Genomic DNA, 12,554 nt, shown 5'->3' on the forward strand with positions numbered 1-12,554 from the left:
CAGGGCTGCTTGGTGATGGTGGTGGTTGTTGTTGTTGTAATGTAACCTGACGATTGCCAACGTTGTTTTATGATTACGCATCTTTGCCCAGAATTGCCTCGCCCGAGATCTCAAGACTTTGCTCAGGCGGATTCTTGCCAAATGTTTCGCTGTTTTATTGTTGTTGGATGCAATCCCACTTGGAATTTGCAACGACGAAAAAAGTTAATTGTATTAGTCATAATTCGGATGGATCCATCCGGTCCTTGGGTTTACTCGATGCTTCAGCGCTGCTGCTGTCAGTCTGTCACGATTGCGAAAAGTTTGACGGTAGCCTGACACGATAATGGCCAATAATGACAGCTCTTCAAGAACTGTTGATGGGGTTTTCTTTTTACACGTCCTCCCGTGTTGTTCGAAACTTGTTGGCGGGGTGGGTAGGTGGGGGTTTGTATGCTTTTTTTACCCTCCCAGACTGCACGTTTATTCTCTTAAGATTGTTTTTTTTCAATCGTCATTTAGCGATTTTATTTTATACGTAGCCTTGCACTGTATTTCTCCACACCCCCCTACCTAAGATGGCCGCCCAATTAACATGAGCCCGTACAGTTACAGCCGTTGTGCGATGACGTCAGGGCGGACTCCACCTTACCAAGATGGCCGCCACGGCGTCATCGTCAACCACCATCGAGCTCTCGCCTCCTGAATGGCTGACGGCGAGCACGTGGGGGTGCGGGGGGGTGTGGTCACAGCCGAGCACGTGGTAGACAGGGCGGGGCGGAGGGGTCACAGCCGTAGTACCGGAGGTCAACCCCCACGTGGTTGTTGGTCTTGGCGGCTGCTGCTGGACGGGCTCGCTGGAGTTGTCATCGGGAAGGAAGCGAAGGCGACCGTCGCGTTCGCGAGGGGGAAGGAAGAGATGCGTCTGACGGCCGTGCTCGCCATGGCGGCACGCGCCGTCAAGCCGGTGACGAGGGCGCAGAGGCACCACCGCTACGGCATGAATCGCCCTTGGACGCTCGCGTCGAAGGCGCGCAACCCGGCGGGCAGCCGCAGGCCCATCGTGCTGACCGAGCCCATGGGGGAGCGGTGGTGCATCTTCCGCGGAGATATCGTGAGGCCGTGGGCACAGACACGCCGCAGTCACTCGCAGCCCATTGTCGTCGGCAGCAGTAGCAGGCAGCAGCTTCATTGAGTGGGTGGTGACAACGGTTCTAGCTCAGGGGGTCGGCATGCGGCTCTTTAAAGGACCGCTTCGTGACCGTTCTTTATTGAGGACCGTCTCGTGCATTGAGGCTCTTGAATTATTGAAGGGTGTTTTGTTTTTTACTTTTTGTTAAACTGAATTCTCAAAAAAAATAACGGCTCTTCTTATACTCTTTGGTTCTATTGGGTAAAGTCACGTAGGTGAAAATAAAATAACAAAAAATCACGACGTTTCGACCACAACACAAGCGGCCGCTTCACGACGTTTCGGCCACAACACAAGCGGCCGCTTGTGTTGTGGCCGAAACGTCGTGATTTTTTGTTATTTTATTTTCACCTACGTGACTTTACCCAATAGAACCAAAGAGTATGGATCCTAGCAGTCACGAAAGCTTTAAATCTAGGCTCTTCTTATGTTTTGATTGTCGATCCCTTCCTTGGTCTAGCCTCTGGAGTGCGGTCGCCGCTTGGTGTTGCGGTGCTTCACGGTTCGATTGCAGCGGCCGCCCCGGTTATCGCTACGGGTGTAATAATAACCGGAATACTGTACTAGTACGCGCCGCCTGCTTAGCCGTGTTCGTTAAAGATCTCCCGAAGTAATGCGCTAAAGTTGCCCATTGTGTGCCGTATATTTTGTTTTTAAAAATCTAAAAATTACCCACCAATTATCCATTTGGAATCGTACATATCATCGCTCCCCCCCCCTATTGGTAGAATAATTCCCCAGGTCTCATGGGCCATGAGACTGCCCTTGCCTCTTGAATTCTCACGTGCTTAAACCAAAAAAGACAACTTTGATCATTGAATCCTCATCAGCACTGCCATCAATCTTAACATCGCAGTCATTTTGGTGGTCATCAGCATCATCATTGTGGTGAATATCTTATCTTTTTATCTTAGCGGAATTTATATAGCTCTTTAACCAAGGCGCTTTGCAAATAAATAACATCGGTACCAACATATGAATGTAATGGAGATGAGGTGAATTAAATAGATGAGAGGAAGCAATGGGGACAAATCTATGATGATGCGTCAATTTGGTGAAAGAGAAATTGACGACGGTAAATGATGGATGGATTGAATGAATGGGGTTGATGAGTGATAGCCATATAAGGTGGATAATTATTATTCTGACAGCAAATGATGGATTTGATGAATGGGGTTGATGAGTGATAGCCATATAAGGTGAATAATTATTATTCTGACAGTAAATGATGGATGGATTGAATTAATGGTGTTGAGTGAATCATATGATAATTATTATTCTGACAGTAAATGATGAATGGAATGAATGATAGACATAATGTGAATAATTATTATTCTGATAGTAAATGATGATGGATGGATTGATAGAATGGGGTTAATGAGCGATACCCATGTAATGAGAGTATGAAGAAAGAACAGGAACGGTGGTGGTGGTTATGAGGAGGAGATTAAGGGGGGGGTCGTGGGGTGAGCTAGGGAACAAGAAGTGTGAGTTTTGAACGAGGAGCGGAAACTTCGTGAACGAAAGTGACCGCTTAATGTGGAGGTGTAAGTTTGTTCCAGTGAAGGAGGGGCGAGAGGCGAGCGACAGTGTGGAGTGAGCACAAGGAGGAGGAACAGAGAGACGGTTAAAGATTGAGAACGCACGAACGTGTTCACGCTCAACGAATCCCAAGTTTAGCATCAACCACGTCCTACCCGTCGCTGTATTATCATGGTGGTTCTAATCGTCGTAGTGCTGATGGAGCCCTCGGAAGGCGGCCGATCTCTTGACGGACCGAGGTCGTGTGGCCCCAGGTGGAGATCCTGAAGGGGAAGGACGCGGGCAAGCAGGGCAAGGTGGTGCAGATCATCAAGGAGCGGAACTGGGTGGTGATACAAGGACTCAACACGGTACGCGCCCGTTGCATGAATGATCTGGCACGGAACGCGGATGAGACTGTGAATAGAATGCGCGAGCACACTAGCCAACCACACACCATGTCAACCCATACGATTTACCCTGTATTGAGTTTTGAGGTCCATACGGCGTACGGCCGTTTCAATATCGGCAACAACAAAAAAGTCTATTTGTTTGTGTTTCTCCCGCGTGATGGGACTTTGTGAGATGAACGTTGAGATTTATAAGGGCACGGGGTGACCAATAAGGTCTGAATTGGTCTGTAATAAGGAAAGCACTGGTAAGGGCTTGACAGGTATGCAACCAGAAATTAGTACCAGCTCTACCCCTAACTATACAACCGGCCACTTGTACGAGCCCTACCATTGAACCTAACTCAACTAGCTACCAGAACTAGCACCTCCCCGTACCACTCGCAAACTAAACACAAGGACTAGCATTACTTCGAACAGACAAGCCGCGAGTACTATGAAAAATAACAATAGGTTTTACGCTTTCTGGCAATAAAATAGGTGTTAAGATCTGAAAAAAGTGGCGTTTTTTTCTTAACGTTAGCACCACGGACAGCAACTGGCGGTTGTTCAGACGGACGAGTCCATCTATGCTCGGAACGGAGGAGGGGGGAGATAGAAAGAGAATGGAATGCGGTCTGAAAGTCACCGTAAGCATGAACACAATTAATTAAGACCCAAAATGGTTTATCAAATCCTTCCAATGATTGCTAAGCCAGAATCCATCTTCTCGGTTGAAACCAAATGGATACCTTTTGCAAGGAATCAAGTCTGCATTAACCACGTACTTGTGGTGAAAATGCAAACAAAACATGCTAATATACGCAATGTCTTTGAAACTGATTGGACTACACCAGAGACAGCCTTGTTTCAGGCTTAGTCTCACCAGCGTAAGATTAGAGAACGCCAAAAGGCTAATAGTACAAAGACAATGCAATATCAGAGCATTTATAGCTTGGGCTGAGCAACTATATAATGGGACCTTTTTAGGGGGAGGGATAAGTTTGGTACTATTTGATACTGGCAAAAAAGGTCTCGCTAGTGCTAGCCCTACCTCTAGCCCTAACCCGCCCGCCAATGAACCACTCCTACAAACCCTACCCACAGCTTTAATTTTAGCCCAAGTGAAACTTCCAATTTGACATGACAGTATTTTTTTCGTGGTGACCGGGACGTAGTTTTATTGACTCAAAAACGTCCTGAAGACCCCTAAGAATGTGGAAAAAATAAGCACACAATGCGCACCCCTCCTATATCGGTCTCTGCATGTAGAAAAATAAAAGTATTACACGACACGTAAACCTCCACAGAATCAAGTACTAAGAATGTTCTGTGCCCCCACCACCACCAACGCTCCCCTCTCTGCTCCCCGTTCCGCCCCCGCAGCACTACCGCTACACGGGCCGCACGCCCACCTTCTCCGGCATGTATGTGGCGAGCGAGGCGCCACTCCTGGTCAACGACGTTGCACTCGTGGACCCCACCGACCGGTAAGATGGTTGCTAGCCAGCTCGACGTTCCACATTCACTGGCCACAGCCAGAGCTTCGGCAATTTTTGGCCAATGTTAACTACCTTGCCTGGTATACAGGTTGTGGGTTCGATCCCGACCCAGGTGCCTGCTGTATATTTGGAGTTTGCATGTTCTCCCCATGTTCGCATGTACAGTAAAACCTTGGATTGCGAGCATCATTCGTTCCGGAAACGTGTTTGTAATCCAAAGCACTCGTATATCCAAAGCACTCGTATATCATTTGTGATCACGTGACGCTCGGCAGACAAAGCATATACGTACTACTCGTATTGCAAGACCTTGCTCGTTTATCAAATTCATATTTATTTAAATTTTTTGCTCGTCTTGCAAAACACTCGGAGACCAAGTTACTCGCAATCCAAGGTTTTACTGTATTTGTATCCGGGTCCTCTGGTTTTACCCTCCACATTTAGAAACATGCGTTTAGAGTATTCAGCTGCGTTAAAATTCCCCACAAGCCACTTCGTTGAGCGATAATTTGTGGCCAAATCGCTTCTGAAAAAGAGCTATATAGCTCAGTGGGCTTTACCTGGTAAAATAAAAAGCTAGTTTAACCGACGCGTCTCCGCGTGCGTAACCGCTGCCGACGCGGTGCGGCTGTGGCTGCTGTAGGAAAGCGGCGAACGTGGAGTGGCGCTTCACGGACGAGGGCGAGAGGGTGCGCGTGTCCGAGCGTACGGGACGCATCATTCCCCTGCCGCCGTACCAGCGAGACGACGGCATTATCCCCGAGCAGTGGAAAGGTTCGAGTCCATCCCCGCTGACCCCACCCTTACATTTCCCCATCTAACAACAACAACCGCCGATCGGCCCTTCCTCTCATACTATTTACCGTCACGTCTTTCTCTTGTAATGTCATTATTCATCAACCCGTCCCCTCGAAGCATGCATCCAGTGCACTTATTCCGTCCCTTGATGGCTTCCTTTATCAGTCTTCTTTCATTGAGACCACTCACAGCTCTCTTTCTTCCTTAATCTTCTCAAGTCCGGCTCACTCTGTGCAGCCTCCTAAATACCCACATCTCTAACTCTTTGAAATGTCTCGCTCCATCACTTTCTGCTCTATGCATGGCTACACTCTAGGACCATTGGCTCGGCAGTCTTTTTCTTTACGATTTCACTCCTTGTCAAGAACCGTTTCCTCCCGCCGAATGGCACCTTCGCCATACCGGTCCTTTGATTTTATTTCCACTATAGCCTTAGACCATCAATTGAAGACACTGGAGACGCCGGTTAAATCACAGGAGGCTCCCCTAGAACTTGATCCCAGGGTCTCAGCTGTGCCAGCCCGGCGCTCCGAGCCACCCGGTCGCCTTGGCTGTTTTGATTCATTGGTTGCCACTGGATCCTCGAGTAACCCTCCCCTCCCGCATCCGTCCGGCAGATGGTCCAAAGGATACGTCGGTGGAGAATGCATTGGCTTCCACCTACTCGCCGTCCCTCAAGACCTTCGAGGAGGAGATCATGGACGCCATGGGCATCGTGGAGGAACGACGGCCACGCAAGTCCTTCTGGTACTAGAGGAGGAGGAGGATCTGGAGTCGTACGCGCGGCCGCTGGTGGTTTTTGTAGCGGAGCACTAAGAGTTTGTAGGCACTGAAAGGTTCGTAGTTAAGTTAATTGGTGTTCACGACACATGCATCATCAAATCGCTTGTGAGAATCGATGATCCTTGCACACGACATGCTAATGGCTAACTGGTTTAACGGACAAGAGTACGTGGAGACAAAAAAAAATAATCGATTCGTGAATTTAATTGTGGCAATTAAACAATTTAATTGCTGGTGAGGAGGGGGGGGGTGCACACACATACTCGCATAGGCACATGCGCATCGACACACATATGCAGAACATACAGCAAGGGGGGCGCACACACACACACACCCATCAAGTAACTACAACACAAAATACAAATATCCCCTGTATAGCCTTTAGCAGACTACAAGTGCTCTTACGTGAGCACCTATTAAGGTCAGCACAGCGCTCGAGGGGGATGATACAGTTAGCACCACGCCCGGCCACCTCTGTCTGGCCAGTTCTGATGTTTGTACACACTGAACCATGTACAAAGTCAAGGCCAATTTGACCTAAGATTCAGATATCACGTGCCACATGATGTCAGCCGTGGCCGGGAATTGAAATGGGATTGGTCGGCGGGATTGTACCGCTGTGCATTGCTCGCCAGGCACTGCACACGGCACAAATATCCCTGTATAGCCTCTACAGATCGTTGGAGGACGTGCTGTTAGCGAGCACATATTAATGCAGGCACGGGAAACGATGGGGTGCGTGGCCAGCACCACACCCGGCCACCATTGTCTCCCCAGTGTTGAAGTTTATACACTGCACAAGGTACTCACTTAAAGGCCGAGTCAAGCTTGTGGACGCTCGGGACCGGTTCAGATATTTGACACCCATGTTGGCCGAGCGTTTATCGGAATCTGATCTCTGGGTGTGTAGTGCAGGCCGCTAACCACAACACTACCGCTCCCAATTAGTACTCGCACACAAGCAGACACCTCATTCCCATCCTCATGCTCTCCCACACGAGTCTCTAACAGCACGACTTGTACATGATTCACACGTCTAGTTCTGCCCTGAGCAGGCGATATCAGGGAATGCGGAAACTTTAATCTTACGCTAGCAGAGCAACTGCATCGCAGATAAACCCACGGCTGTTCCATCTACACCATGTGGGAACACAATTAACTGTTCAATATCTGCGGGAAGATTATCCATGTGCGTGTGAAATTCTTAAATAAAATATCTTTACATGCTTGTTTTGTCATAAGTAAAATATATACACACACACATCTTTAAGTGTGGATTGGTTTCATGATCAGCAGCTCCTCACACGCCGAATGGGTCGGTGACTACAAACACTGTGGCAAGTGAACAGCTAAGTTTCGAGAAGCAATAAAACAACGTTCTACATCATCACACCCATTCCATGTAGGTCAACAATGCATTTGTATAACCAGATTCGCATGTATTCTTCACGATCTTCCCCATTACCCCAGCTATTTGTGAATCGACCATATTTGTTACTGAACCGGCATATTGCTCGCACAGTAACAAAAATAACTAGGTGGACGCGCAGAACCGAAATTGTACATGATAGCACACACACACACAAACGCTTTTGCCTCTAAGTCCATTTAAAACGGACGCCAAACACAGCCCGGGACATTCTTTGAAACTTTATTCATTATATTGGGAAAATAAAGCTATGGACAGGAAAAACCGGGGGGGGGGGGGGGGGGGCGCTGTGGCTACTTCGTCCTAAAGTTGCACACACGCGCACACTACGAATTAAAAAACAAGACCGCAAGCGTGGGGGGCGGGGGCATGCACTGCAGATACAGAGGATTAACAACGCTAGCTTGCATATGGCATGGCTATACAATGGGAGAGGTAGCAGGGTCAGCAACAACTTTTGTAAAAGAGCAAGGTGGGGGGGGGGGGGAGGTGGGTAGCTGCATGGAAGATGTGTTGCATGGGGTGGGCTCACAAAAACAACTTTGACATGCCACAGTTGTCGCTCGCAAAAGCAACGCCAAAGGATGACACGCAAAAGACGTCGCTTGTTTAGTCGCATTTCGTTACACGCCCTCTTCAGTGCCCCAACGCGATTCTGAAAATAAATGGTCTGTATTGTACGGGCTGATGGCGCGGGCGCGTGACTTGTAAAAAACGGATCTGCCTCAAGCACAAACCCAGGGGATGGCGACAACGACCCCTTTCCTCCCCGCCATGCACAGACGTGGCCAATGATTCGATACTCTTACGAGTCTAGCCCGGCATGGGGGTTGGGGGGGGGGGGTGTCTTTGCTACGTACTTGCTGTGGGAGTTGGGGGGGGGGTGATGTACGTAGGAGGAGCACGTCTGCGGGGGGCTCATTTTGCATGGGTAGGGTTAAGGGGGGGGGGCATGTTCATTGCAGAAGCCTAAACCCCCTTCCCGCCCCCCTTTTCCACCACGTGTGCATGCATTTAACCAGAGGGGGGACACTTGGGGGGGGGGGATGCAATGAAAGAGTAAAACAATTCCACGCAAGACAAAAGGAGCTAAGAGTTTAAACATCTGACAATTTCTGACCAGAAGGGAGACGTAACCCAACAAACGGCTCTTGCCTTGCCCGTGCGTGCCTTAGGCTGGTCGTGTCTCGGGCCGTCCGACGCGATTCTGGATCTTCATTAATGGAGAAGGGGAAAAGATATTAAAGTTACGTTGTGCACAGTCACAGTGACGCGGCTTAATACAATGCCAATGCAGGGACGTCACCAGAGCTCTGCCATGTCACGCCGAAGGTCTGTTACGATGTCGCCAACAAAGCTGCTCGTTCACGTCGGCCAGCCCGAGATGAGTCGCAGACGCACATCCCCAGCTACGTAACCACATAACGAGAGAACCGTTTATTTCTTGGGCTGCGTTTTCCTTTCGTGGACGAAGGGGGCGGGGGTGGGGGGGGGCTTTGCAATCATCACGACGATGGCGGCGGCGGTGGACGCGGGGCGACACCCGGCCACACCCCGCTGACGAAAATCTCACGTCAGGGGGGCTGGGACGAGTTAGGAAGAGGATGGAGGGGGGGGGAGTGATGACTCAAGGTGGACTGGTGGTGGAGCAGCAAGGTGAGATGAGCGCGTCGGCCCGCTGTGGTGCCACCCGTAAGCGAGTGGCGCTCACCACCCCCACCCCCTTCCTCTCCCCCGAGACCCCTCTGCATCGCTCGGCCCCGCTCGTTAGTCCTTCCCGCCGGCCGCTCCGCCGCTCTCCTTGGGCTCCCCCGCCGCCTTCTGCTGCTTCTGCTGCATGATCTCGGCGTCCCTGCGGAGATGACGAGGAGGGCACGCGCCGCCCATTTACACGGCACCGCGGTTCCCGCGAGTAATGGACACGATTCGTGAGCTGCTGCGGTAGGCCTTTTAAAAGCCTTGTGGGAGGCCTCGATTGGGTGCACAGTGACGCACTTGTTCTCTTTGCATCAAATCTCGCGAAGACAATGGAACGAATAAGGCTGCAACGAAACGGATACAGAATTACGATGCCAGACGTGGGGGTAAAATTGAAGCCCAAATGATTCATTAATGACTCTAATTGCAGCCCCGTAACACACCTGGGGTCAATTCTAATTACAAATACAGCAGCATTAAGATGAACATTACAGTTAACATCACACTGCGATTCCCATCCGTTGCCAATTACACAATAAAGCACAAATCGCAACGACTAACTCGATCGGAGCTGACACCGCCCCTAAAACTGTAAAATACTAAACACAGGGACTCCTCTACTTATGAACATTCGACTTACGAACTTTCAGAGATACGAACAAACCTGTCCGTACAACTCACGGTCCAAACAGTGGCTGTTTGGACCGAGTCGTATGTTCAATCGCCGCACAATAGATGGCGGTGGTGGCATCTACATCTGTAGAACGTGAAGAACAGGTGACACAGGAGATTATACAACTTTTAAAGCCATTCCCCATGTTTAGTGTACAACGTCGTAACAACACGTTTGGATTCGACAGGCGTAAAAGTTGGACGTACCAACACAAATCGTCTTACGAGCAAGACCTCTGGGGCCTAACTCGTTCGGAAGTAGAGCCGTCGCTGGATATATAATTTGTGACGTTTCAGGCAATGGCCCTTCTCCATCAGCACATAGGGCGGGACAGGTGGCCGCCAGGCGAGAGCGAGCTGGAGAGGGAGTTTGGGGAGGGAGACGCCGGTGGGCGATGGTGACCGAGAGCGTACCTCTGCTTGCGAGCGGTGGCTGAGAGGCCGTCTTCCTTCTTCTTACCCTTCTCAGAGTTCTTCTTCATGTTCTTGGCACGGGCGAGCTCGCGCTGGTTTCCGCCTGATATCACCGGGTGGTTGGGGGTTGGGGAGGCGACGACACACGGTTACTTGACAAGTTAACGATCAATCGGCTCGACAGCCGATTTTTTTTTGTTTGTTAATCGATAACAACGATAACATAAAACGTACGTGCGAGTCTTCGCGATGGAATATTCGGTCCAAAAAACCGTGCCCATTACTGCTTCAGCACCACACCGGCGTGTTGGGAGAGAAATCCACAACATTTAACAATCTGGTGCATCGTTTATGATCAAGTGCGTGCCAAAACTTAATTTAAACTTTGTATAAAGTACGTGCAAATGTTGGGTGACCTAGGTTCGATTCCCCGGTTCTGACTCCCCACCCTTGAACACGCAAGAACCCTAAATCCTAAACCCAGTGGGCTGGGTAAACCGTATTGGTTGAGAGCTATGCTACTGAGAATAAGGTTTTCCCCTTTTTTCTGGCAACAAAACAGGTGTTAAGATGTCACAACACCAAACCGAAACCTTTTACAAGCAATCATGTCTGCATGATTGCTTGTAATCATGCATACACGATAATATATGCATTTAATTGTTTTATTATCTTATTATTTCCCTTCTACGTGACTTTACCGAAAGAACCAATAATATAATACAGTATATGCATCGTCTAGAAAAAAGGGGAAAACCTATTCTCATTTTGGTACTGGCAAAGGGGGTCCCATGAGGTACCCTACTATAAAATACACTACACTATACACTGCACTACAAAATTCACTTATACACTACACTATACAAGACACTTATACACTACACTATAAAATACACTACACTATAAAATACACATACACTACACTATAAAATACACTTATACACTACACTATAAAATACACTTATACACTACACTATAAACTGGCACTACAAAATGTGCCCGTATTGAAACGGCTGTACGTCGTATGGACCTGAAAACTCAATTTGCCTGCACAATAACACGGGGGGGGGGGGGGGGGGATACAAACCCTAACTATGGGTTAACTTTCTAGATCTGAAGTTTTCGTGACTGCAGGGATCCGCGCTCTTTGGTTCTTTGAAAACAAAATAAATTAAAATCACGACGTTTCGGTTAGCAACACAAGCGTACGTCATCAGGTGGGACAACCACAGCAATTCGTTTCTTGCTGTGGCCTTCCCACCTGATGACGTACGCTTGTGTCGCTTCCGAAAACGTCATTTTAATTTAATTGATTTTATTTTATACCAACGTGACTTTAACCGAAAGAACCAAAGTGCTATGTGTTGACAACTACGGGAGCACGTCTTTTAAGAAATAAAATTTAAAAAAACACCAGCAGATTCTAAACCCCAGTCCGGATTAGCGCGGTCAGCACGCCGATCCGTGTCTACCATTTCTAACCGGCCCGCTCCGCTCATCACGAAAACGCGCCGGCGAACTGCGACTCACGGGTCATCGTCGTCGAATTCGTCACGCGGCGCCGAGCGAGAGAGCACGAGGGGAGCGCGAGCCGTCGCAGCGAAGGTGGCCGGAGGGAAACGGAGAGGGAGCGGGGGGTCAAGGACTGAGGCGGTGTTCAGAGAGAGAAAAAAAGAGCGAGCGACCCGAACGGCTACGGCTCCACGTCCCTACGACGATGGCGGCGAGTGACGTCACTTCCGTTAAGTGGGGGGTTGGGGAGGGGGCGGGGCCGCTCAGCAGGATGCGACGTCACAATCTAGATCGATGATTTGAGGGTGGATTATATACGCCTTTATCGATTTTCCTCACGCAGTGGGAGTGGGGGTTGGGGTGTGGGGATGCCCGAACCCACTCTCTCAAAATCCGTGACAATTTTAACGGCATCCGTCGAAACCAACAAAAATAAATCGCTCAAACCACACGCGCACGCGCGTGTCGTCGTATCGATTCGTGGGTGTGGTGAATCTAAAACAAAGGGAATCGATTATCTCACAGAAGGTAGGGAGGGGGGTGGTGGCAGAGAGTTCTAGATTTGAAGCTTTCGTGACTGCAGGAATTCATACTCTATGGTTTTATTCGGTTAAGTCAAGTAGGTAAAAAAACTAAAATTAAATGAAAGAAAAAAAAATGTTTTT

General features: G+C 49.1%; 2 protein-coding genes across 2 annotated transcripts; one reads left to right on the forward strand and one right to left on the reverse strand.

The window, feature by feature from the left end:
- The first annotated feature begins 750 nt into the window (after positions 1–750).
- MRPL24 (mitochondrial ribosomal protein L24) lies at positions 751–7,390 on the forward strand. Its single transcript, XM_032975919.2, has 5 exons — positions 751–1,093; positions 2,968–3,063; positions 4,468–4,571; positions 5,227–5,357; positions 5,999–7,390. The coding sequence occupies exons 1-5, from the start codon at positions 899–901 to the stop codon at positions 6,133–6,135; spliced, it is 663 nt and encodes a 220-aa protein (XP_032831810.1). The 5' UTR covers positions 751–898; the 3' UTR covers positions 6,136–7,390.
- A 409-nt stretch (positions 7,391–7,799) lies between these two features.
- Positions 7,800–12,127, reverse strand: SERF2 (small EDRK-rich factor 2). Its single transcript, XM_032975966.2, has 3 exons — positions 11,908–12,127; positions 10,378–10,480; positions 7,800–9,445 (listed from the first exon to the last, which is right to left on the reverse strand). Exons 1-3 carry the CDS (start codon positions 11,912–11,914, stop codon positions 9,361–9,363), a joined length of 195 nt encoding a protein of 64 aa, XP_032831857.1. The 5' UTR covers positions 11,915–12,127; the 3' UTR covers positions 7,800–9,360.
- Positions 12,128–12,554: the final 427 nt, after the last annotated feature.

The sequence above is a fragment of the Petromyzon marinus genome, chromosome 57, assembly GCF_048934315.1.
Source record: "Petromyzon marinus isolate PM22_M1 ecotype Great Lakes invasive population chromosome 57, UKy_Petmar_22M1.pri1.0, whole genome shotgun sequence".
NCBI classification, from domain to species: Eukaryota; Metazoa; Chordata; class Hyperoartia; order Petromyzontiformes; family Petromyzontidae; genus Petromyzon; species Petromyzon marinus.